This window comes from Manis javanica, chromosome 7 (assembly GCF_040802235.1).
Source record: "Manis javanica isolate MJ-LG chromosome 7, MJ_LKY, whole genome shotgun sequence".
Classification (NCBI taxonomy): Eukaryota; Metazoa; Chordata; class Mammalia; order Pholidota; family Manidae; genus Manis; species Manis javanica.
In genome coordinates, this window is record NC_133162.1 from 135,488,076 (window position 1) to 135,515,731 (window position 27,656).

Below are 27,656 nucleotides of genomic sequence, written 5' to 3' on the forward strand. Positions count from 1 at the left end.
GTATTCCTGGGGAGCTGGTGCATGTGTTGGCTAAGAGAAAGTCCCTTCTTGCTGGTGTGTGGCCTTCCTCTCCTGGGAGAACAGCGACCCCTAGCTGCTTGTGCTGGGTAGCTGCATGCAGACGGGGTTTCTAATTCTTGCCTGGCCGCTGTGGAGTCAAGCTCCCTGGTTACTGTGGGCGTGGCCTGTCTCCGGCTGGTGCTCCACTATGGCGGAGCCACGTCAGAGGGGGAACAGGCAGGAGGCTGTTTATCGCCATGAGGGGCCTCTGAGATGTGCTGCCGCCCAGGGGGTTAGGGTGCCCGGAGTTCCCTGGGATTCCCAGCTGCTGGGCTAAGTGTCCTGGGACGCTTCCGTCCAATTGTGGGGTCCCTGTTCCTTTAAGACTTTCAGAAAGCACTCGCTTTTCTTTGTCCCAGGGGCGCCGGCTGCAGGGACCTGCTCACAGGTCTTGCTGTCCTGTTTCCCTCCACGCATGCACTGTGTCTGCGCTCTGGTCTGGATGGCTGGGGCTGGGTGTTCAGCAGTCCTGGGCTCCTTCTCCCTCCCTGCTGACTCCTCTCCTCCCACCAGGAGCTAGGGGGAGAGGCGCTCAGGACCCGCCGGGCCGGGGCTTGTATCTTACCCCCTTCACGAGGCACTGGGTTCTCTCAGGTGTGGATGTAGTCTGGCTGTTGTCCTGTGTCTTCTGGTCTCTCTTTTAGGAATAGTTGTTATTTGTTGTATTTTCAAAAATATATATGGTTTTGGGAGGAGATTTCCACTGCTCTACTCACGCCGCCATCTTGGTTCTTCAAAAATTCCAAGACTTTTATCTCAGCAGTTGCTGAGTTGCATGGTATGAATATTTGTAATTTTATAAGAAATTTCCAAACTGTTTTCCAGCATGGTTGTACCATTGTACATTCCCACCTGCAACATCTGAGACCCTTTTGTCCTGTAACCTTGCTAACTTCATTTACTAGTGTAGGAGTTTTTTTGTACATCTCGTTGTTCCACATACCCCACACTTGGTATTAAAACATTTTTTTAATTGTATTTTCCCCATTCTGATAGGTGTGTAGTGGTATATCATCAGGACTTTAATCTGCTTGTCTCTGATGGCTCATGTGAGGTTGAACATCTTTTCATGTACTATTTGCCATCTGAATATTCTCTTTAGTGAGGTGTCTGTTTGTTATTCATGTCTTTTGCCCATTTTCTAATGGGATTATATGTTTTCTTAGTTTTGAATTCACAGAGTTCTTTATTTATTATGAATATAAGTCCTTTATCACATGTGTGTTTTGGTTTGTTTTTTACCAATTCTAAGTGTACATTCCAGTGGTATTAAACATATTCACACTGTTGTATAACCAATCTCCAGCTCTTTTTCATTTTACAAAACTGCAATTCTATACCCATTATTCCACAACTCCCCGATTTCCCTCCCCCCAGCCCCTGGGAACCACTTTTTCTTCAGGGCGCTTAACTACTCTAGGTACTTCATATTAGTGGAATCACACAATACTGTCTTTGTGACTGGCTTATTTCATTTAGCATAGTTCTCAAGGTTCATCCTGTCAGATGTTTTTCACAGATACTTTCTTTCAGTCTGTGCTTTGTCTTTTCAACCTCTTGATGAAGTAAGTCTTTAGCAAAATGAGAGTTTTTAATTTTGATAAAGTCCAATTTATCAATTTTTTCTTTTATGGATTGTGCTTTTGGTAACATGTTGACAAGAACTCTTCACCTAATCCTAGGTTTTCTTTTGTATTTTCTTATACAAATTTAATAGTTTTACATTGTTCATTTAGATTTATAACCTCTCTTGAGTTCATTTTTGTATATGGTGTGGGGTTTAGGTCAATGATGACCTGTGTTGGCCTATGACAGATGTTTTTGCCTGTGGAAGTCCAGTTGTTCTTGGCCTTGAACTTGAAGAGTATTTTTTGTATAGCTTCTGATACCCTGAATTCTCAGCAGTAGTAACATAATTAGGTAAACCTTTATGGCTATTCAATAAAATATTTTGCTTAAAAATGTCTAAGAAGAATTTATAATGACGTGACTGAATCCTTATAAAACTGAAAAATAGGATATAGATTTTTGAACACACTGTATTTGTACCTTAGATACCTGGAGTATTCTGGTAAGATGTACTGAAAAGTTATGCATGCTACCTGTGGGAAGAGGGCTGGGTGTGTGAAGTAGAGAGAAATTATTTTCACTTTGTATTCTTTTGGGTCTTTTGGATCTTTGCCACGTGCATGAGTTTCCTCTTTTATAAGAAATAAGTTTACAAGAAACTACATATGAAGTATGAGTACAATTGTGGGGGAAAAAATCCTGAGACAACATATGCATTATGGAATTCTGGGAGAAAAAATAATAAAAATTAGTTGTATTTCAGTGACATGACATTGAATGATGTCTTCAAATGTTTATTTTCCAAGTTAATTTTATTGCTATTTTTAAAACTTCATGGTGATGAGCAAGGAGGATATATTTTTGAAACTTGAATTCCCTTTAAAGCTTATCTTAGAGTTCAATTTGTAGAATCAAGAAATAGTTTCAGCTGTGCTGCATGTTGTACAGAAAGAATTGGGCAGATCCCGTCCTCTGAGATGCTAACAGGATAAGGCAGTTTTCTGTTTGCTGTATTTTCTTTGCTTTTGTGTTTCAGTGCCAAACCTAAATCAGAAATCCACGTATCGGTGGCCACTCCAGTCACTGTGTCCATGGAGACAGCGTCCAATCAGAGTAACGACCAGCCCACCATCGCAGTACCACCCGCAGCCCAGCAGACTGCGCCGAGCATTCCAGCCGTGATGGCAGCTAGTCCGCCCTCACAACCCGCAGCTGCCCTTTCAGCCGTTCCTGGGGCAGTGCCCGCCCCCCCGCCCGCCACTGCCATCGCCGCTGCCCCCCCGCCCCCAGCAGCTGTGGGTGGCGGTCTCTCCTCCGTTTTGGGCCCTGCTGTCCCTGATATAAAAGTTAAAGAGGAAGTGGAACCGATGGACATCATGCGGCCAGTGTCTGGTGAGTCTGGCGGCCGAGTGTTCTCTGTTCCAGCTCTCCTGGCACCCTGGCCTTGGACCTAGACACTGCGCAGCCAGGGAGCCTGACTCTGGGATGGCCGTTTTAAATGTGCACTTTATTAGTTTTTAGTAAATGGAAGACAGTATTAAGCTCCATTTGAAAACCAAAACCATTTTTGCTGCCCTTTTATCATGAAAAAGATTATTGCTTCCCTGAGAATGTACTTAAATGTAGCTTCGTTGTTGTATTCATTAAGAAAATACTCCCATGTGAAAGGGGTTACGATATGATCATAGCCAATTACTGATCATTTACAATTTATTCCTGACAATATTTGTTGCCTGTTTATTCAGTAAAGCAGTATTTATGTTATTGAAAATATCCTCTGGATAAACTTACATGTGATTAGTAAAATCCTAATTCATTACCCCTTGTCCCTCCTCCTCCTGACTCTAAACTTCTAGCTTGTATGCAGACTCCTCCATTTTAGAGGTTTTCTTTTTATTTGTTAGGGGTTTTTTTTTAAATAATTTATTGAGAAATCTGAAATTCTACAAAATGATCATTGATAGTATGCAATGTATGAAATGCAGACAAAGCCAGAGTGGAAAGCAGGTCATTTCACACCCCAGCTACCCAGTACTACACGGAGATCCATTCCGGTGTGAAGGCCTCCATCTCCCACGCTACTTGTACCAAGAGGTGTGGCTGGGCTATGTCTACAGTTTTTAGACCTGCTGTTGATTTATTTGCTTATTTATTTTCACCTACTATGCAGCAAAATCGCCTTCTGTGGCACCCATCCGTATTTAGCCTCAGCACTTCCATTGAAGGTACCACGGATAACCCAGGAATGGAAACAAAATGTCCTCAGTTGTGGAGCTCCCCTGCTCCCTCATTTTGGGTGGTTCCCCTAACCTCCCTGCTGGGGAAGCTGACAGTACCCTGCCTCGTGCTGGGGGGCTCTGCAGCAGGCACTGAGGGCCTCCTTGTACAAGACAGGTCCAGCTCCGCCCCCTGTGAGCTTACATTCTAGCGAGGGAGGCAAGTGGGGAAACAAGGTAGGGATACAGACATGAGGGAAAGTTAGGGCTGGAGCTGTGATAATTTTAAGAAAAGTTTTAAAGGGAGGATTTCACTAAGAAAGTGATCTTTTGAGACATTAAAACAGTGAAGTGCTGGTCATGAGGTTATCTGGGAAAAAAGAATTCCAGGCCAAGAGAACAAGGAGTATAAAAAGCCTCAGATAGGAAAATCAGTCCAGGGGTGCCCTGAGAACTCCAGAAAATCAGGGATCCAGATTCTTACTGCCCTAGGATTTTGACCCTCGTGCTCTTGATTCAAGATAGCTGCCGGAACTCCACCTATCATATCTGAGCTCCAAGGTCACAGAAAGAAGATGAGGAATAGAAGGTCACACCTTCTTTCTTTTAAGGAAACTTCCAAAAAGTACTATAAAACACTTCTATTTTCTTTTCACATGGTCACATGGTTATACTACCTATAAGGGAGGCTAGTAAGTACAGCGTTTCAGCTGAGTGTGAATATGCCCATCAGAAGTGAAGGTTCTCGCTCCAAGATGCTGGAGTTGTGGGATACTACAACTTGCTCAGTGGGGTATTAGCGGCTTCTGCGGTTGGCAGCCTCTGCCATAATTAGAGTGCTTAACACGGTGCTGGCACATTGGAAGACTCAGGAAAACTAATGCTCTCCTCCTATCTCCTCATCCATTCTCGTTGGTGGAAATCAGGGACGCCTTCCATTAGGTTTGGGTCCTTATACATATGGTGTGCTTTTCCCTCCGACAGCAGTTCCTCCACTGGCTCCCAGCACTGTGTCTCCATCTCTTGCTTTGCTGGCTAACAACCTGTCCATGCCTACAAGTGACCTACCGCCTGGTGCCTCACCAAGGAAAAAGCCTCGGAAGCAACAGCACGTGATTTCAACTGAAGAAGGAGATATGATGGAGACGAATAGCACCGATGATGAGAAGTCGGCTGCTAAGAGCCTCCTGGTGAAAGCTGAGAAGCGCAAGTCTCCTCCCAAGGAGTATATCGGTAATGGTCACTTAGCTAATGATTGTCATGTGAGGCTTTCCCACTTGAGTCAGAAGTCCATCCTTAAGGCTGCTTACATAGTCACATTTCACTTACAATTACAGCTCACTTAACTAAAATTGTACCTGGAGGATTTTTGAAAATATATAATGAGCTATTTAATGTCTTTTTCTTCCCTTTTGAATAGATGAAGAAGGTGTGAGGTACGTCCCAGTGCGTCCAAGACCCCCCATTACTTTGCTCCGTCACTACCGAAACCCCTGGAAAGCTGCATACCACCACTTTCAGCGGTATAGTGATGTCCGAGTCAAAGGTTAGTTTTCTCCAAAATATCCAATGTAAATGCATGGAATTGGTCTTTCACTTGACTGTATTGCAATTACAGTAGACAGAATCACAATTTTCCAGCTCCAAAAATACCCATAAATTATTGTTATAAAATCTTTAGACTTTAGTGTTTAATTGAGGCAAGATATCCAGTTGAGTATAAATCTGGAATATCATCCTTTGCCTCAGAGAGCTATACACACTTTATTGAAAAAACAGTCTAATAAGTAAGCAACAGCACTGGTTTTAGATTCATGTGTTATCAGCTCCCTGGGTGGTAATGTAGGATGACCTCCTTAGCCCCCAGAGTAGTTGTGAAAGAGATACACACACTCCCTGTAGTCCATAGGAGGCTCAGACATGCATTGTAAACCCCAGGAAGTTTATTTTCCAAAAGACCCTTTGTTTAATATATGTGCAGCTCTTAGAATGGTATAGGGCAAACCCTCAATAAATGTTTTTGTTGATCAAACTTGGGAATAATATTTTAATAAACCCACATATAATAGAAATGGCTTATAGTACTCTGTAAATACCCTTCAAATGTCATTAATCTCATATATATTGCACAGAGAAAGGTACATTTTCAGAGAATTGCTCACATTTCCCATTCTTCATTTAAATTCTTGGAAGCTTCTGTGGGACTTCCTTGAAGCCTGGAGGTGAGTCCGAGTTGGCCGATACTGACCAGTATCTTGGAGTGAGCTGGGGGGAGGGTCCTGACAGTGCAGTCTCTGAATAGACGCCCTCAGGTGGCTGCACTCCCAGCTCTTTTTCCCCTGAGGATATGACAGGAGATTGTCAAAGGTCAGAGAAGGTCACCCTTTGGGGGAGGCAGGATATGGCCACTTAAAACATCTCTCCACACCAGAAGAATTCCACAGCACAGCAGTAAAATAGTTAAAGTCTTGCCTGGTAACATTTTAAGCTATACTGAAAGATTCTCACTGCTCACTGAGACTTTTCAAAAACTATCTCAAGAAAGTCAGTTTGCCAGCTGGTATCATTAGTGATTCCTACGTCTTCTTTTGGATGTGTGTCCTGATTGCCTCCCTTGTGCCACGTCTCCTGACTATTAAACTTTAGCAAACTGCTTTGCCTCACTTTAAAGTCACATTTGTATAATAAATCAAGATGCAATTCTAAAAATTCGTGAAATAATTCACAGAAAGGAAAGAGGAACAAAAAGCACAGGAACAAACAGAAAACACAGTAATGTATACTACATGTCAGTAATTACCACCAGTGTAAATAGTCTGAACATACCAATTAAAATACCCAGATTGGCTAACTGGCTGGAAAGAAAAGGTCCAATTGTGTCCTATATATAAGAAACTCACCAGAGACAATGACATAGATAGATGGTAAAAGAAAAATACAGCGCAAGCTAGCAACTGAGAATTGCTTGACAGGAAACCACCAAGGATGTGGAAGAACTGAACCTGAGGACCAACATCCAACAGACATTCACCCAGCATTCACGGCAGCATCAGAGTACACATCATTTCAGGTGTCCACAGAACATGCAGAGATAGACCATATCCTGTATCATAAAACACGCCTTAACAAATGTAGAAGAACGGAAATCGTAGAAAATGACTTCACTGACCATAATGGAATCAAACTAGAGGCCAGTAACAGAGAACAGAAAAAACTCCAAACCATAGAATTTAAACAACAGGTCAAGCGGAAGACTCAACAGAAGTTTTTAACAAAATCCATAAAGAATGAGTGGAATCCTAAAGCAATGGGAGGGGGAAATGGACGGCACTACTGTCTGCCTGGGCAGAGTGGGGTACCTCGGAGTCCCACCGCAAAGCCCTAGGCAGAGAAGAGCAAAGGGAACTGCACGCAAGTGCAAGGAAGGAAATAGGGAAGACAGCACGAATCGGTGGGCCTGGGAGCAAGAGCCACAGAGTCAGTGGGACAACAGGCTGGTGCTTTGAAAAAACATCAATAAATGAATCTCTAGGAAGACTAAAAAAGATAAAAGACACAAATCATGAATATCAAGAATGAAATGGGGGGATTCTCAAGATGGCGGTGTGAGTAGGGTGGTGGAAATCTCCCCCCAAAACCATATATATTTTGAAAATACAGCAACTACAACTATTTCTAAAAGCGTGACCAGAAGATACAATACAACAGCCAGGCTACATCTGCATCTGTGAGAACTCAGCATCTCACGAAAAGGGTAAGATACAAAGCCGCGACCCAGTGGGACCCAAGCACTCCCCCGACCCCAGCTCACCAGTGGGAGGAAAAGAACCAGAGTGGGGAGGGAGTGGAAGCACAGGACTGCTGAGTAACCAGCCCTAGTAACCTGCACTGGGAACACAGACACACATTGCATGGTTCTCTAGATATTAGAGGAACGGAAAAGAAAAATCTCTGACTAAGACCCACAGGTTCCCACAGCCAGCTGCCCTGGGACAAAAGAAAAGCGGGTACTTTAAAAGTCTTAAAGGAACAAGGGTTTAACAGGTGGACAAAATCGCCCTTGCACACTCAGCCCAGCAGGCTGGGAACTTTAAGGAACTTAAGGTGCCCTAACCCCATGGGTGGCAATGCAGCTCCGAAGCCCCTCACAGTGATAAGCAACCTGCTGTTCATTCTCCCCTGCCGGCACTGCATGCAAACCGACTGACCTGCCATTGCTGCAGAGGAGCCAGGGATCAGCCCCACCCACAGCAACCACACAGAGGCTTCTCCCAGCACACAGCTAACCGGATCAGACCGAGAGGCTGCCCCCTGCCTGCAGTTGACCAGCACAGACAGCAGAGACTGGCACAGAGTCTGGAAGGAACAAAGTGGCTTTATTCTCTTAGTAAACACGCACTGTTTGCCTGCAACACCCACCAGTGCCCTAGGCCATCCTGAGGACCACCACACCCACAGCAGCTCAGGGGATTAACCCAGAGCTCCCCCTGCATGCAGCTGACTGCCACAGGCAGAGGAAACCAGCACAGAGTCCAGGAAGCATGTAGGGGCTCTGTTCTCGTGGTGAACACGTGCTGATCACCTGCAATGCCCGCCAGTGCCCAAGGCCATCCCCAGGGCTGTCCTGCCCACAACAGCTCAGGGATCTACCCAGAGGCTGTCCCCTGTATCCGCTTGACCAGCACAGGCAGAGGAAAATGGCACAGAGTCAAGAAAGCATGTAGGGGCTCTGTTTTTGGGGCAAACGCATGCTGATCGCCTGCAACCACTGCCAGGGCCCTAGGCCATCGCGAGGGCCACCCTGTCCATGGCAGCTCAGGATCAACCCAGAAGCTGCTCCCTGTGTGCAGTTGCCTAGAACAGATAGCAGAGACTGGCGCAAAGTCCAGAAAGCACAAAGGGGCACAGTTCTCACAGGAGAACACAATGGCACTCACCTGCAACCCCCACCAGTGCCCTAGGCCATCCCGAGGGCAGCCCTGCCCATGGCAGCTCTTGGGATTGACCCAGAGGCTGCTCCCTGTGTGTGGTTGACTGGCACAGGCAGCAGAGATGGGCAAGGCAACCAGCAAGCAAGAAGGGACTTTGTTCTCTCAGCTGACATAGGCGCCACTCACCAGCAATGACTTCATCTCCATGAAAAGGCAGAAGAACCTTATTCAGTCCAAAATCCCTGAAACACCAGAGAGGGCCTGGTGAGACCAAAATCACCAATCTTCCTGAAAAAGAATTCAAAATAAAAGTCATAAGCATGCTGATGGAACTAGAGAAATATGCAAGAGCTAAGGGATGAATTCCAGAGGGAGGTAACAGAAAAGAAACAAACAACAGAAGGATTTAAGAACAGACTGGATGAGGGACAAGAGTCTGTTAATTGAATAGAAATCAGAGGACAGGAATACAGAGAAGCTGAGGCAGAGAGAGATAAAAGGGTCTCTAGGAATGAAAGAACATTAAGAGAATACTGTTCCAAACAGAACAATATTTGCATTATAGGGATACCAGAAGAAGAAGATAGAAAAAGGGATAGAAAGTGTCTTTGAAGAAATAATTGCTGAAAACTTCCCCAATCTGGGGAAGGAAGTAGTCTCTCAGACCATGGAAAAACACAGATCTCCCAACGCAAGGGACCCAAGGAGGACAACACCAAGACATATAATAATTAAAATGGCGAAGATCAAAGACAAGGACAGGGTATTAAAAGCAGCCCGAGAGAGAAAAAAGATCACCTACAAAGGAAAACCCATCAGGCTATAATCAGACTTCTCAGAAGAAAACTTACAGGCCAAAGGGAATGGCATGATATATTCAATGCAATGAAACACAGTGGCCTCAAACCAAGAATACTGTATCCAGCAAGATTATCATTTAAATATGAAGTAGGAATTAATTCCCAGATAAGCAAAAGTCGAGGACGTTTACCTCCCATAAACCATCTCTACAGGGTATTTTAAAGAGACTGCTCTAGATAGAAGTGCCCCTAAGGCTAAATAGATGTCACCAGAGAAAATAAAACCATAGGAAAGAAAGTAGACCAACCAAATACTAACTAAATGCAAAATAAAATCAGCTATCCAAAAAATCACTCAAGGGAAACATGAAAGAGTACAGAATAAAACACCTAACATATAAAGAGTGGAGGAGGAATTAAAAGAAGGGAGAGAAATAAAGAATCACCAGACTGTGTTTATAATAGCATAATAAGTGAGTTAAGTTAGATGGTTAGATAGTAAAAAAAACTACCCTTGAACCTTAGGTAACCATGACTCCAAAGCCTGCAATGGTAATAAATACATATCTATCGATAATCATCCTAAACATAAATGGACTGAATGCACCAATCAAAAGACACAGAGTAATAGAATGGATAAAAAAGCAAGACCCATCTATATGCTGCCTACAAGAGACTCACCTCAAACCCAAAATCTTACACTGACCAAAAGTGAAGGGATGGAAAAAGATATTTCCTATAAACAATAGGGAAATAAAAGCAGGTATTGCAGTACTTGTATCAGACAAAATAGACTTCAAAGCAAAGTAATGAGACAAAGAAGGACATTACATAATGATAAAGGGACATTACATAATGATAAAGGGGTCAGTCCAACAAGAGGATATAACCGTTATAAATATCTATGCACCCAATACAGGAGCACCTACATATGTGAAACAAATACTAACAGAATTAGAGGGGGAAATAGAATGCAATGTATTCATTGTAGGAGACTTCAACACACCACTCACTCCAAAGGACAGATCAACCAGACAGAAAAGTAAGGACACAGAGGCACTGAACAACACACTAGAACAGATGGACCTAACAGACATCTACAGAACTCTACACCCAAAAGCAGCAGGATACACACTCTTCTCAAGTGCACATGGAAAATTTTCCAGAATAGACCACATACTACTAGGCCACAAAAAGAGCTTCAGTAAATTCAAAAAGATTGAAATTCTACAAGCCAACTTCTCAGATCACAAAGGTATAAATTGTACAAAGAAAACAGCAAGGCTCACAAATGCATGGAGGCTTAATAACATGCTCCTAAATAATCAATGTATCAATGACCAAATTAAAACAGATCAAGCAATATATAGAGACAAATGAAAACAACAGCACAAAGTCCCAACTTCTGTGGGACGCATCAAAGGCAGTTCTAAGAGGAAAGTATATAGCAATCCAGGCGAATTTAAAGAAGGAAGAACAATCCCAAATGAATAATCTAAAGTCACAATTATTGAAACTGGAAAAAGAAGAACAAATGAGGCCCAAAGTTAGCAGAAGGAGGGACATAATAAAGATCAGAGAAGAAATTAATAAAATTGAGAACAATAAAACAATAGAAAAAAATCAATGAAACCAAGAGCTGGTTCTTTGAGAAAATAAACAAAATAGATAAAGCCCTATCCGGACTTATTAAGAGAAAAAGATAATCTACTCACATAAACAGAATCAGGAATGAGAAAGAAAAAATCATGACGGACCCCACAGAAATACAAAGAATTATTAGAGAATACTATGAAAATCTATATACTAACAAACTGGATAACCTAGAAGAAATGGACAACTTTCTAGAAAAATACAACCTTCGAAGACGGACCCAGGAAGAAACAAAATCTAAACAAACCAATTACCAGCAACAAAATTGAATCGGTAATCAAAAAACTACCCAAGAACAAAGCCCCCAGGCCAGACGAATTCACAACTGAATTTTATCAGACATTTAGAGAAGACGTAATACCCATTCTCCTTACAGTTTTCCACAAAATAGAAGAGGGAATATTTCCAAACTCATTCTATGAAGCCAGCATCACTCTAATACCAAAACCAGACAAAGACACCACCAAGAAAGAAAACTATAGACCAATATCCCTGATGAACACAGATGCATAAATTATACCCAACAAAATATTAGCAAACCCAATTCAAAAATGCATCAAGAGGATCTACACCATGATCAAGTGGGATTCATCTCAGGGATGCAAGGATGGTACAACATTTGAAAAATCCATCAACATCATCTACCACATAAACAAAAAGAAGGACAAAAACCTCATGATCATCTCCATATATACTGAAAAAGCATTTGACAAAATTCAACATCCATTCATGATAAAAACTCAACAAAATGGGTATATAGGGCAAGTACCTCAACATAATGAAGGCCATATATGATAAACCCACAGCCAGCATCATACTTACCAGCAAGAAGCTGAAAGCTTTTCACCTAAGATTGGGAACAAGACAGGGATGCCCACTCTCTTTGCTTTTATTCAACATAGTTCTGGAGGTCCTAGCCACAGCAATCAGACAACACAAAGAAATAAAAGCCATCCAGATTGGTAAGGAAGAAATCAAACTGTCACTGCTTGCAGATGACATGATATTGTACATAAAAAACCCTAAAGAAACCACTCCAAAACTACTAGAACTAATGACTGAATTTAGCAAAGTTGTAAGATACAAAATTAATACACAGAAATCTGTTGCATTCTTATACACTAACAATGAACTACCAGAAAGTGAAATCAGGAAAATAATTCCATTCACAATTGCTTAAAAAAGAATAAAATACCTAGGATTAAACCTAACCAAGGAAGTGAAAGACCTATACCCTGAAAACTATAAGACACTCTTAATAGAAATTAAAGAGAACACTAATAAATGGAAATTTATCCTATGCTCTTAGGTAGGAAGAATTAATATTGTCAAAATGGCCATCTGCCTAAAGCAATCTACAGATTCAGTGCAATCCCTATGGAAATACCGACAGCATTCTTCAGTGAACTAGAACAAATAGTTCTAAAATTCATATGGAACCACCAAAGACCCCAAATTGTCAAAGCAATACTGAGAGGGAAGAATAAAGCAGTGGGGATCTTGCTTCCCAACTTCAAGCTCTACTACAAAGCCACAGTAATCAAGACCAGTTGGTACTGGCACAAGAACAGACCCATAGACCAGTGGAACAGAATAGAGAGTCCAGATATTAACCCGAACATATATGGTCAATTAATATACGATAAAGGAGCCATGGATTACAATGGGGGAATGACAGCCTCTTCAGCAACTGGTGTTAGCAAAACTGCACAGATACATATAGGAGAATGAAAGTGGATTATTGTCTAATTCTATACACAAAAGTCAACTCAAAATGAATCAAAGACCTGAATGTAAGTCATGAAACCATGAAACTCTTAGAAAGAAACATAGGCAAAAATCTCTTGGACATAAACATGAGCAACTTCTTCATGAACATATATCCCTGGGCAAGGATAACAAAAGCAAAAAATGAACAAGTGGGACTATATCAAACTAAAAAGTTTCTGTACAGCAACGGGCACCATCAGTAGAACAAAAAGGCATCCTACAGTGTGGGAGAATATATTCATAAATGACATATCCAATGAGGGGTTGACATCCAAAATATATAAAGAGCTCTTGCACCTCAACAAACAAAAAGCAAATGATCCAATTAAAAAATGGGCAGAGGAGCTGAACAGACAGTTCTCCAAAGAAGAAATTCAGATGGCCAACAGGCACATGAAAAGATGCTCCACATCGCTAATCATCAAAGAAATGCAAATTAAAACCACAATGAGGTATCACCTCACACCAGTTAGGATAGCCAACATCAAAAAGACAACAAATGTTGGCAAGGATGTGGAGAAAGGGGAACCCTTCTACACTGCTGATGGGAATGTAAACTAGTTCAACCATTGTGGAAAGCAGTTTGGAGGCTCCTCAAAATGCTCAAAATAGAAATACCATTTGACCCAGGAATTCCACTTCTAGGAATTTACCCTAAGAATGCAGCACTCCAGTTTGAAAAAGACAGATGCACCCCTATGTTTATCGCAGCACTATTTACAATAGCCAAGGAATGGAAGCAACCAAAGTGTCCACCAGTAGATGAATGGATAAAGAAGATGGGGTACATATACACAATGGAATATTATTCAGCCATAAGAAGAAAACAAATCCTACCATTTGCAGCAACATGGATGGAGTTAGAGGGTATTATGCTCAGTGAAATAAGCCAGGCGGAGAAAGACAAGTATCAGATGATTTCACTCATCTGTGGAGTATAAGAACAAAGGAAAAACTGAAGGAACAGAACAACAGCAGAATCACAGAACCCAACAATGGACTAGCAGTTACCAAAGGGAAAGGGACTGGGGAGGTTGGGTGGGAAGGGAGGGATAAGGTGGGGAAATGTGGGGATTACGATTAGCGCACATAATATTGGGGGTGGGGCACAGGGAAGGCAGTACAACACAGAGAAGACAAGTAGTGATTCTATAGCATCTTACTATGCTGATGGACAGTGACTCTAATGGGGTATGTGGTGGGGACTTGATAATGGGGGGAGTCTAGTAACCATTGTGTTGCTGCTCATGTAATTGTAAATTAATAATACCAAAATAAAATTTAAAAGAAAGAATGAAACAGGCTATTACTCTCCTATAGATTATGTAGCCATTAGAGCATAAGAAAAACTGTCAACAACTTTATGCTCATAAAGTCAACCATGTAGATCAAATAGACCGGTTCCTTGAAAACCACACACTACCAAACCTTCAACCAGAAACAAATAGATGATTTGAATAGTCCTATAAGCAATAAATAAGTTGACTCCTTAATTTTAAAGTTTCCATACAGAAATCTCTAGGCATGGTTACTTTTGTTGGGAAATACTACCAAATATTTAAAGAGTCAACACCTGTTCTCCACAGTATCTTACAAAATACATGAGGGAGCACTTCCAAATTCATTTTATGAAGCCAGTATTTCCCTGATACCAAAACCAGAAAACGAGCACAAATACAGTAAACAACAGATCAATATTCCTCAGAAATACAGAGGCAAAAACTCTTTTTTAACAAATGTTAGCAAATTGAATCCAGCAAATACAGAGTTTGACACCTTGATCAAGTGGGACTTGTTCAGTACTTGAATGTCAATGTAATTCACCATTATTAACGGGCTGTATTAATTTCCTAGGACTGCCGTAACAAAGTACCACCACCTGGATGGCCTAAAACACATTTATTCTCTCATAGCTCTAGAGGCTATAAGTCCAGAATCAAAATACCACAGGATCATACTCTATCTGCAGGGTGTCCAAAGAATACTTCCTTTCCTCTCCTGATCTCTGGTGGTGCCGGCGGTGCTCGGTGCGGCTCGCTCCATGTTCCGCCTACCTCGTCACGTGGCGCTCCTGACTGTGTCTTGCTTCTCTCTCCCCCCTCCTCATAAGGACGAGAGTCCTGGGATTTAGGGCCCACCCTAATTCGGTATGGCTTCTCCTTAACTCGATTACCCTACTTCCAAATAAGGTGCCAGGGTCAGGAATTCAGCGTATCTGTGGAGGGAACACAGGTCAGGCCACAACAGAAGCTAAAAAGGAAAAGTCACATGATCGTTATTTGACAAAACTCAGTACTTCGTTATAAATATCTCAAAAATAGAAAAAGAGGAAGACTTCCTCAAGTTGATAAAATGCTTACAGAAGACCTTCAGCTGACATGATTAATGGTGAAAGACCGAATGCTTTCTACCTGAGATTAGTGAACAGACAGCGCTGTCCTCTCGCCGCTTTGCTCAGCACAGTGTTGGAGTTCTAGCCACCCCGTAGGGCAGAAACAAGGGGTGAAAGGCTGTCGCAGCCTGGGAAGGAGTGAATGAAACTTGTCTCTGTTTGCTGATGACATCATTGTCTACATAGAAAATCCCAAGTATTCTACAAAAAGACTTCTGAAACTAGTAAATGATGCAGCAGGGTCACAGGATACACTATCAACATAAAAAAAATCAACTGTAATTCTAGATACTTGCAATGAACTTGGTGGAAACCAGTACTGAAAACATAATACCTTTGACACTTGGTATACTTAGGTATAAATTTAGCAAAACATGTACAGGACATGTTTTGCTGGAAAAACTACAAAATGCTGACGAAAGATCTAAACGGAAGAGGTGTATAATCCTTGCATCTTAAATAAAAGGTAATGCAAAATGAATAATAGATTTAAATGTAAAATGTAAAACTATAAAACTTTTAGAAGAAAACCTGGGAGAAAGTCTTCAGGCCCTAGGGCATGGTGGACAGTTCTTAGACATGACACCAAAAACAACATCCATAAAAGAAAAAAAAAAAAACAAATTGAACTTCATAAGACTTAGAAGAATGAAAAGACATACTATAAACTGGGAGAAAATATTAGCAAACCATTTATCTGATAAAGGACTTTGTATCTAGAGTGTATATTAGGAATTCCCAATATTTAATGGTAAATAAGAATAATCCAATTACAAAGGGCATGAAGAGACATTTCACCAAAGAGAATTCACATGCCACACACATGATAAGATGTTCAAGGGGGCATAAGTCCCTAGTCCCCATGTGTGGGCTGTGCATGAAGACTTTCTTCCCAGTGTGCTGTGTGGAAGAGAATGGGGGGAAGAGGAACTTCACTAGGGAGACAGCTGACAGACACCATTCAGCAAGATGAGTCAGTACCAATAATGATGAGTCATGTTAATAGTATGTGCCTACGTAGGGTATGATGACAGTGGCATTTTCCCTCTGTCTCCCTTCAAAAACCCATAATGACAGTCCTGAGAAAACTATCAAAGCCAAATAGAAAGGCACCCTAAAAATAAAAAGTCTGTCAGGGTCATCAGAAGCAAGGAAAGTCAGAACCATCAAGCCAAGAGTTGTCTAAGGAGACAAGACAAGTGACTGTAATATGGTATCCTTATTGGGTCCTGGATCAGAAAATGACAATAAAATTTATTTTTAGAAGTTCAACATCACTAGCCGTTAGAGAAATTTTAAGTGAGATGCTACTACACCCCTATCAAAACAACTGAAATAAAAAATCCTGGTAATGCTAAATGCTGGTGAGGATGTGGAAGAGTCAGATTTCTCATCATTCCTGTAAGCACCTTGAGTATATGATTCCACTGCCTTCTGGCCTCCACTGTTTCTCCAGAGAAGTCAGCTGTTGATTATATGAAAGTAATTTTGTGTATAATGCATTATTTTTTTCTCTTGCTGCTTTGAAGATTTTCTCAACTTGGGAGTTTGAGAATTTTTGCTGTGATGTGTTTGTTTGTGGGTATTTTTTTGCATTTATCATAGTTGGAGTTTCTTGAGCTCACCGGATGTATAGGTTACTGTTTTTCAATAAATTTTGCAAGTTGGGGCTCTTAGTTGTGTCTCCCATCTCTCCAAGCCCCTGTTCCTCTTGTGTTCCTTTACTCTCAGTTCTTTAGCTTCCATAATCTATCCATCTAGCTTCAACTTTTTTTTTTTTTTTTTGAGAGGGCATCTCTCATATTTATTGATCAAATGATTGTTAACAACAATAAAATTCAGTATAGGGGGGTCAATGCTCAATGTACAATCATTAATCCATCTCAAGCCTAATTCTCGTCAGTCTCCAATCTTCTGAAGCATAACGAACAAGTTCTTACATGGTGAACGAATTCTTACAGAGTGAATAAATTCTTACATGGTGAACAGTACAAGGGCATTCATCACAGAAACTTTCGGTTTTGATCATGCAATATGACCTATAAACCATCAGGTCAAATATGAATATTCATTTGATTTTTGTACTTGATTTATATGTTGATCCCACATTTCTCCTATTATTATTATTATTTTTATTTTTAATAAAATGCTGAAGTGGTAGGTAGATGCAAGATAAGGGTAGAAAACATAGTTTAGTGCTGTAAGAAGGCAAATGTAGATGATCAGATGATCAGGTGTGTGCCTATGGACTAAGTATTAATCCAGGCTAGACAAGGGCAGCAAGACATCCATGGATGCAGAAGATTTCTCTCAAAGCAGGGGGGGTGAGGTTCTGAGCCTCACCTCTGTTGATCCCCAAATTCTCACCTGATGGCCCCCCTGCGACTGTGCCTGTCTTAGGTTGTTCCTCCCTTGAGGAATCTTACCCGTCTCTGGCTAACCAGTCATCTTCCGGGGCCATACAGGGAAATGTAAAGTTGGTAAATGAGAGAGAAGCCATATTGTTTGCAAAGGTTAGCTTTTTACTTCTTTGCAGATTTATGCCCTGTGGCTTCTATGCCCCGCACTTGTCTCAAGGTATCTTTACCACCTGGAGGAATTATGATACTCGGTAAATTCGATATGAGGCACGAATTCTATTTAAGGTTTGTAATTAGGAAGGAAGAAGAAAAGCTATAGATGTAGCATATGAAGGAAACTTGGGAGGATTGATTATTTCTTTGACATATCTTCTTGTATAGTACCTTAAGTATGTATAGGTTTTAAACTACTAACTAATTTGCACACACATATTAACATAATAGGAATACGGTGACATAAACAAAGCAAATCTATAATTACCAGCCATCTCCAGTGATAGCTTCAACTTTTTGTATCAGTTCAGATCTACTGCTGAGCCCTTGTAGTGAATTTTTTATTTTCATTTATTGTACTTCTCGGTTCCAGAATTTCCATCCAGTTCTCTTGTACTTGCTTTCTCTTTATTGACTTCACTAGTTCATGTGACATGACCCTCATACTTGGCTTACTTCTTTACTCACGCTTCCCTTTCATTCTGTGAATTTATTTATAATAGTCACTTTGGAATCTTTTTTCTGATAAATCTTACGTCAGGTCACTTTCATGTCTGTTTCTGTTGCCTGCTTTTTTTCCCCATGAATGGGTCATACCCTTCTTTTCTTTCCATGCCTTATACTTTTTTATTGGAAAGTAGACATGTTAGGTCATATATTGTAGCAGCTGTAGGTAGTGGTTCGTCTCCTGCAGGTTATTGTTGATTGCTCATTTGTGCAGTGACTGGCTAGGCTGTTGCAGTGAAAGCTCAGCGCCCCACCAGCAAGTGTGTTACTGGTGTTAGTCCTCTGGGCGGCACAGCTTTCGGTGTGCCTGTGTCACTGTCATCCAGGACAAACCTCTTTCCCACTTTTCCCTGACTGCACCCAGCTGGTGAACCCCACTAACTGCTTGCCGTTTGCTCTGAAGAACACGGTACTGGAATTTGCCAGGAAAAAATTAAATTCTTCTGCAAACTAATCCAGAGATGGTAGCTCCTTGCCAGAATAGTTCCTGAGGTCAGTGTTTGATATTTCTTCTGTCCACAGGAGGGCTCTTCCCAGTTGTCTTATTCTTTGTTCTCTCCTGCAATTTAGTCAGCCCACAGTCTAGGTTGTATTTTCATTAGATCTACAAATTTCTGTCACAGTTGCCTTTCATTACAACCTCTGCTGTTGATAAGAGCACCTTTAGGTTTGAATTTCACTCTGCTGTAGATTTTTTAGGAAGACATTAGAAGCTGCCTGTCCTGTGTGTCTTACCGCCTGTTCCTCCCCCGAGGCAGGATCTCTGGGCTCAAGCCCTGGAGATGGGGGTAGGGACAAGGGAAGCGTGTTTTCTGAGTAGCCTGCGGCTCTAGGAGAGGGGCACCCAGTCGGCAGGCAGAGGAGTGACTCAGTCTGCCTGCTGAATCTGGGTGTCACAGGGGTGGGCATTCCAGACAAGAGCCAGTTGTGTGACATGTGACCTGCTGTAACTGGCTGCTTTATTTCACTTGACACAGTGTTTTCAAGGGTCATCCATGTTGTAGCATGTGTCAGTCTGTCACTCTGGGGTGGTCTTGGCTTGTTTCTCCCAGCCAGAGCCACCTCTGCCCACTCTGGGAGAAGGGCTCCTCGGGTCCCAGTGTTTTAGCACACCTTGCCTGAAGTACAGGCTCCATTCCACAAGTGGGGGTTGCACAGAAGAAGAGCACCCCCACATCTCAGTTGCGTTCACTGGGACTTAGAGTCAGCAGCAGGTACCAGGAAGCAGGATGAGACATGCCTACATTCCCCTCCTGGGAAGAAAGCTCTCCACCTGGGAGCTGGAGGGGAGGGAGCCCTTTGGGCTGCAGCTGCCTGGGTGGAGTCTCCGCCTCTCGAGCTTGGGAGGGAGATGATTGTTTCAGGTTCCACAGGCTCACTGCTCTTACCACAGATTTGCTTGAATAGATGTGTGATTAGAACAGCTGCTTTCCCTTAGGACCTTGTGCAGAGGTTTAAATGGCTTACTATGTTTTTACCAGCTTCTGAAACTGAAGAGCAGGTTAGTGGAGCACAATCATACTGCAAGTCAGTCATCTGTCGTGCATTGTTGAGCTACTCTGGGAAAGAGTGTGCCTGTTGTGTAAAAATTAAACCCGCCCTTACACATGACCCAACAGTTGCATTCCTGGGCATTTATGCCAGAAAAGTGAACACCTGCGTCCTCACAAAAATCTGTACACAGGTATTCAAAGCAACATTTGTTTGTAATAGTTAAAAACTGGAAGCAGTGCAGATGGCCATAAGTAGGCAAATGGCCAAACAGACTGGTCCCATTGAATGCTGTTCAGGAATGAACAGCAAAGAACTGATCGTGCGCAGCTTGGATTGGATCTCAAAGACATTATGCTTCCACTTACTGTATAAAGCCAGTCCTAAAAGGATACCAAAAAAAAGGGAAGAAGACACATACTGTCATTCTACCTAGGTAACACTTCTTGAAATGTTAAAATTATGCAGATAGAGAACAGACGAGTGGGTGCTAGGTGTTAGTGATGGGTGATGTGGGCTGCTACAGGTATAGCCCGGGGAGATGTTCGTGTGCGGTAGTCCGGCACCCCGATCGCAGTGGTGGTCCCATGAACCTACACACAGGATAAAGTGACACCGAACTGTACTCACTTAGTGTCAGTGGCGACTCCCTGGGTTTGGTCCCGTACCATAGGTTTCTTAAGTTGGCCCAATGGGGGAATCCAAGTGTAAGGGTAACATTTCACATCTCTTTACTGTCTTTCTTTTTTTAATGATAGCTTTATTGAAGCACAACTCATGTAGCATATAACTCATCTGTCAAAGTGTACAATTCAGTGGGTTTTTTTAGTGTATTGACAAAGTTTTGCGTCAGTCACTGCAGTTCTTAATACATTTTCATTACCCCAGTAAGAAAATGCGCACATTTAGCTGCCGCCCTCCAACCTGCCCCCTCTGCCCCTGCCTACCCCTCAACCCTGGGCAGCCTCTGATCTGCCTGCTGAATCTGGGTGTCGCAGGGCCGGGCATTTCAGACGAGAGCAACTGTATGACATGTGACCTGCTGTAACTGGCTGCTTTATTTCACTTGACACAGTGTTTTCAGGGGTCATCCATGTCGTAGCATGTGTCAGTCTGTCACTCTTCTCTCTTAAAACAATATTCTGTTTTATGGATATACCACATTTTATTTATCCATTCATCACTGATGGGCATTTAGATTATTTCTACTTTTTGATTACTATGAATAATGGTGCTATGGACCATAGTTTTATGTGTATATGTTTTCATTTCCCTTGGGCATATACCTGGAATTAGAACTTCCGGGATGTTTGGTAACTCTGTATTTAACATTCTAGGAATGCCAGACTGTTTTTCAAAGCAAACAGACCATTTTACGTTCCCATAGCAGTGGATGAGGCTTCCAGTTTCTCCATATCCTCACCTCAGATGTACTGTCTGTCTTTTTGATGGTAACATCCTAGTGGGTGTGAAGTGGTACCTCACTGGGGTTTTGATTTGCATTTCCCTAATCCGTGGTGATATTGAACATCTTCACATGCTTATTGGCCATTTGTACATCTTCTTTGGTGAAATGTCTACTTGGATCTTTCGCCCTTTTTAATTTTTTTGTCTTTTTATTACTGAATTATAAGAATTCTTTATGTATAAGAGAACAAATCCTACCATTTGCAACAACATGGATGGAGCTAGAGGGTGTTATGCTCAGTGAAATAAGCCAGGCAGAGAAAGACAAGTACCAAATGATTTTTCTCATTTGTGGAGCATAACGGTGAAGCAAAACTGAAGGAACAAAACACCAACAGACTCAGACTCCAAGAAGGGACTAGGAGTTACCAGAGGGGAGGTGGGGGTGGGGATGGGAGGGAGGGAGAAGGGCATTGAGGGGCATTATGATTAGCAACCATAATACAGGAGGGCACAGGGAAAGCAGTGTACAGCACAGAGAACACAAGCAGTGACTCTGTGGCATCTTACTGCACTGATGGGCAGTGACTGCAGGGCAGTGTGGGGGGACTTGATGATATAGGTGAATGTAGTAACCCTCATAAGATTGTTTATCAATGATACCTTAATTTAAAAAAATTCTTTATATATGCTAGATAGAAGTCACTTATCAGATATATTTCTATACTGTTTTTGCAGCTTCCTGTGAATCTATAATTATTTCAAACTCAAAAGTTTTTTTAAATGGTTATAATGAAATACACAAGTACATCTAAAACTGGTGAAATCTGAATAGAGTCGATGGACTATGTCAGTGTCGTGGTTGTGATATTGTACTATAGTTTTATAAGATGTTACCATTGTTCCTTACAACTGCATGTAAATCCACAATTATGTCAAAATGTTTAAAAATTCCTCCAATAATACTCATGCTAATTGATGAATTTCATAGGAGAGTTTTAGGTTCACAGCATTGAACAGAATGTATGAAGATTTCCCATCCCTCTCTGCCCCCACACATGCACAGCTCTCTCCCCCACTCCCAGCACCCCCGCCACAGTGGTTCATTTGTTACATGTGTGGAACCTACATTGACACATTATCACCCAAAGTTCATCATATATATTAGGGCTCAGTCTTGGTGTTGTACTTTTCAGTTTTGACAAATAGGGTTTTTTCAAGAATAATTTTTGAAATAATAATGTTTTTTTTTAATTTTTAAGATGTTTATCCATGTAATGTATAAATACATTTTTAAGTCCTGGTTCAACAGAAATTAAAACAATACAGATACAGCTACACTCACCTTTGAGAAGCACCCCTCAATCCTAGTCTGTCTCTCCCCAATTCAGATGATAAAGTTCTTATTTATTTTACCACAGTTCTGGTTACTGGACTTTTATTACTCCAGTAATAAAAGTTACTTAAATGTTACTTAAATTTGATTCCTGTGATTTCTCCAAGGTCTGGACAACACCACAGAGCTTCTACAACTTCATGCCCAGCTCCACATGCCTGCAGACATCACGCAGAGCAAGGCTCCAAAGCACTAAAGACCATTTCCCCTCTTTGAAGAGATTAAAATGTCATCTTGCTCTCTCTTAAACGGGCTAGATCAGCAGAGTGTGTCTTCCAAGCCGCCCTCGGGGGCAGACAGAAAGCAAGCGGGCTTTTGTTCATGTCGGGGCCTCTGTTCCTAATGACTTAAGTACACAAGGATTTACTTAGATATTTTTAAATTCTTGATAAAATAGAATTTAGGCAGCCTAAACACAAATGATTTTAGCTTTATAAAAATTGAATCATGCTTTTTATTTTTTATGGCTCCAGAGGAGAAGAAAGCTATGCTGCAGGAAATAGCCAATCAGAAAGGAGTATCCTGTCGCGCCCAAGGCTGGAAAGTCCACCTCTGTGCTGCACAGTTGCTCCAGCTGGTAGGTAGAGTTCTAGCAGTTTCCACATCCTGCTGAAGAGGAATAGATGCTAGAGACATCTGAATTCATAAAGCATTTCCCTCTGAGTACTTCCGAAGCATTCCTGGGTAACGTGGGCTGTGGTAGAATTTGTATGTGTTCTTATTGTGATTATTGTATCTATTGCATAGATAAAATCTAAATATATCTTAGTTCTGGTACCCAGAACCAAAATATATTGAACAGTTGTGGTATCAGACTTATGATTAAGGGTCAGCATTAGGTGTCGCCATGGCATCTGGCACGGGGAGCTTCAAATATCCTAACTGGAAGCCCCACCTCCCCTCTCTGCTCATTGTCATGGGGACAGCCACAGTCGCTGCTTCTACCCTGAGTAGCGGGCTTCAGTTCCCTGCCATCTTGCAATGTTACTCAAGGAAGTCAGTCGCATCCTCCTGTGGGAACCAGGGGACACCTCTCCCTCTTGATACTACAAAGCCTGCCTCCCACAGCCCCTGCTTGTTCACTCTGTTCCTGAGTGCAGCCCCCGTGCGGCCCTGCGTGGTGTGCGGTGTCCTCCTCCCCTGGGCTGTGAGTATACTGACTGGTACACTGCTGTCGATCTCATCTGTCCAGTTGGCGGGCGTCAGGTGTGCAGCCATTTCCATGAGCCTCGGGCGGGAATCCTTCCTGCACCATCAAGGCCGAGGGGGTTAGTCAGACAACAGCCTCGGAATAACGTGGGCTGTCGTGAGCACCTAAGACAAATAGTGCCGCGCCTTGTGTTTGTACTTAGCCGCAAAGCGTATTTCTTTGAAACTTGCAGGCTTTTTTTTTAGAGCAGTTGTGAACCCAGGGCAGTGTTTAGAAGTTGTCCTTGAAGATGACTGAATGAGGGCAGCTTGTAGTATTGCTCGTCGATCCGTTTCCCTTACTGTACCTCAGTCCTCGGGACACAGGGAGTCATCACCCAGACAGCGCTTGACGCTAGTTTACAAGGCTGGTTGGAGGTGGGCTCACTGGCCTGAGGCTGACCAAGAAAAGCATCTCCGAGGTCACAGTGCCCTCCCTCTTTGTGTGTTGCAGACAAATCTAGAGCATGATGTTTATGAAAGACTCACCAACCTACAGGAAGGGATTATCCCAAAGAAAAAAGCAGCGACCGATGATGACCTGCACCGAATAAATGAGCTGATCCAGGTTTGCACAAGCCCTTGCCTTCTGCTCGTCCACGTCAGGGGTTCACAGTGAGGCCGACCTCCCGTCTCCCTCCCCCATCCACTAGCACCTTTAGAGAAAACCTGTGCTGTCCTGAAGCCTCACCAAGAAGTACTAGACCATTGTTTCTATGTGAAAGCCTCAAAATGTCCCCAGTCCAGAGCTATGGCCCTCAGGGCCACTAATTGGTGATAAAATATCTTTTGTTTCAGGGAAACATGCAGAGGTGTAAACTTGTGATGGATCAAATCAGTGAGGCCAGAGACTCCATGCTTAAGGTTTTAGATCATAAAGATCGTGTCCTGAAGCTTCTGAACAAGAATGGGACTGTCAAGAAGGTGTCAAAATTGAAGCGAAAAGAAAAGGTCTAGACCAAGAAGAATCAGAGGACTTTGGAAACAGAATTTATGAAGAATGGGGGTGGGGGTGGGGGGAGGGCTTTGGTTTATTTTCAAGTGGAGCACTGAGATCAAGTGTTCCTCAGTTCCCACGGGCAGCAGAGGGCCGTGGCAGCCGTTGGCAGGAGAGGATCAGAGCGGATCTGGCACAGCGAGCTGCTTGCGTTCGGCCGCATCCCTCCCAAGCTCTCTGGGTCGTGCGGGACTCCTGACACTCCAGCGTCTGCCAGTTGGAATCAATGACACAAATGAATGGCCAGTGTTTTTCAGTCTTCTGGTTTATAAACTATTTATCTGGTGGATGCCTGCAGGACCCATACCGAGCCTGGACTGAAAGTACCCACTCGGACCACCAGTTATCTCTTCACACTGCAGTTCACACCTTTTCCTCTCACTCCCCTCTGACCTTCAAACGCCTAAGCTGGCCTTTCACAGCAGTGCCATGGCTCCTTAAGACCTGCCATATCTCACTCTATAAAGGGTTTGAACAGTTCTTGTCATTTTTTTAAAGAACCATTTCAAAGTGAAATTGTTACATTGTTTGTCCTGCGTGTGTGAGTTGGGTTTTTGTGGAGGTTCAGAGCGGGCAGCACCAAAGCTGCTCTGACGTCCCTGTTCTGAAGTGCATTCCTGGCTACCTGTACTTCTGTAGCTGGTGATGCTGTTACTTGTATGTACCACACATCTCCAAAAGTTAATAAAGGACTCAAAGGGGTTTTGTACCTGCACCGTTTGCGTCTTTTTATTAAGTTAACCGGTGTTGTACTGAACGTCAGTGGGATGCTCGTACTACTGTCGTTTCTCACTATGGAAAGTCTGTCTGTCCAAGTTCTTTTGTTCCACATAAAGAGTCCCACCTTCCCTGGTATTCTGAAGGTGTCGGTTGGCTCCTGGTTATCTTAAATACAAGACTGTATTGTGTCTCACTGCAGACATAAATTGGTCAATAACTAGAATAATTAAGACTCTAGATGAGGGTGGATTCTCTTCACAGAGCTGCTCTTGCTTCCTCGGAGCCGCCTGAGCGGTGGGATGGCCCAGGCAGCCGTCTCCCTCCCCCAGCAGGGTGTCCTCCCACCTTAGGACATGGTTCTGGTCCCCAGCTGGGGGCTGGAGCTCTACTTTTCGCCCAGACCTGAACAGATTGAAGACAGGGAGGCCGTGCCAGTTCTGACCATTGCTTTGGGATGGTAAGCTCTCACCTGGTGCGGGGCTGTGGGAGGAAAAAGTGAGGCAGGCTTTGGCTCCCCCGCCGACTAGGCCTCGTAGGCCTGCAGGGCATAGGCTGAAGAGTCCTCAGAACTACCGAGGCTGCCCCACCAGGCTGTCCCATGGGGCATGGAGCAGCTCTTCAAGTTCTAACTAGGACGGCGTCCCACCAGGATAGTGAGCCTGTGCTAGAAGAGCGTTGCTTTGCCTGAGTTTCTCTCCTGTGCACATACTGCCCCAGTGATGTCGTGTGTACCTGCCCAGGGAAAGACAGCATTCAAGTATTTGGGATCCTGCATTGCGGACCTGCTTTCTGTAATAAAAGTATTGCGACCTCAACTGAAAACTTGGATAATCCTGACCAAAGGAAGCTTGCCAGTGCAAGTGGTGATGGTACGGCCCAGAAAAATAGCATTTTCAGTGTTCCACTGCCCTCTGAGGAAGTTAGGAGAGGCGGGGAGGTGAGCCTTGGCCATGTACACTGTTATTTAAAAACAGCTTTTTACTGAGGGCCAACCGACGTAAACTGAACACTGTAAGCAGCTGGCCAAGATCTGACGTGTACACCTCTGAAGCCAACACCAGCCAAGGCAGCGAACATACTGTCAAACCCAGAAGTTGCCTTGTGCCCTTTGTGATTTCTTGGCCCCAGCCCTCCCACCTCCCCATCTCCGTGTTCTGTCGCTCCAGATTAGTTTACATTTTCCAGAATTCTACTGAATTCTAGTGAATGAAATCATGCAGTATGTTCTTTTTTGAGGGAGGGATCTGGTGGCTCTTACTCAGCATAATGGAAATTGTGCTGAGATTTACACAGGCTGCTTTTTTCTATAGCTCATTGCTTTTTATTGCTAAGTGTAAGCATTTCATTGTATGGATATGTCACAAATTCTTAGCATTCACCTGTAGAAAGATACTTGGGTTGTTAGCAGGTTTGGCTTAGTATTGATAAAACTGGCTTTCTATTCTTTGTCTATAAGCTTATACACAACTTTTTAATTAATGATATTGTTAGTTGTACTTCCCAGGAATTTTTGACCCAGAGATAGTGCTGAGAAGTCCAGAATCCAAGGGGCTTTTGGTCCAGAAAATTGTCGCTCGCCTACTTAAAGATTAGGAAGAATTGGAAATATATTTGAGGTAAGACTTGGATTTGACTTGTGTTGTTTACAGGGGAAAATCAAAGAAACGTAAAGCTGGGGGAAAAGTTTTAACCCTGTTTGGGCTAGAAAATATTTCATACTGTTTTTTTTAAACCTGGATGTTTCAAAAGATCATTAAATAGAAAATGCATGGTAGTATTTTCATTTACAGAGATTCCTAGTAATAATGTAGAATCAGAGTTTTAGAGTTTGGAAGTTAAAGGTTGTACAGTCCAACCAAACCTGGCATGAAAGGGACACCTTTGAAAGGATGTATTTTTTCATACTTGTTAATTGTAAAATATAGCACAGAAACAGAAAACTACATGAAACAAATGTATAGCTTCATAAATTCGTAAAAGAAAAAC

The 27,656-nt window shown here is 42.6% G+C and overlaps 1 protein-coding gene across 13 annotated transcripts in view; it reads left to right on the top strand.

The window, feature by feature from the left end:
• SAP130 (Sin3A associated protein 130) overlaps positions 1–25,665 on the top strand; it is a 73,718-nt gene extending 48,053 nt beyond the window's left edge. For 11 of the 13 annotated variants that reach the window (XM_073241622.1, XM_036996059.2, XM_073241620.1 and 8 more), the window contains 6 exons: positions 2,666–3,021; positions 4,830–5,078; positions 5,266–5,391; positions 23,239–23,342; positions 24,408–24,521; positions 24,752–25,665. In XM_073241622.1, coding sequence (XP_073097723.1) covers positions 2,666–3,021; positions 4,830–5,078; positions 5,266–5,391; positions 23,239–23,342; positions 24,408–24,521; positions 24,752–24,910 — 1,108 coding nt within the window. In that variant the 3' untranslated portion in view covers positions 24,911–25,665. Of the gene's footprint in view, positions 1–2,665; positions 3,022–4,829; positions 5,079–5,265; positions 5,392–23,238; positions 23,343–23,833; positions 23,913–24,407; positions 24,522–24,751 lie in introns of all 13 variants that reach the window. The other 2 variants (XR_012133446.1, XM_073241619.1) reach the window with 2 other exon arrangements.
• Positions 25,666–27,656: the final 1,991 nt, after the last annotated feature.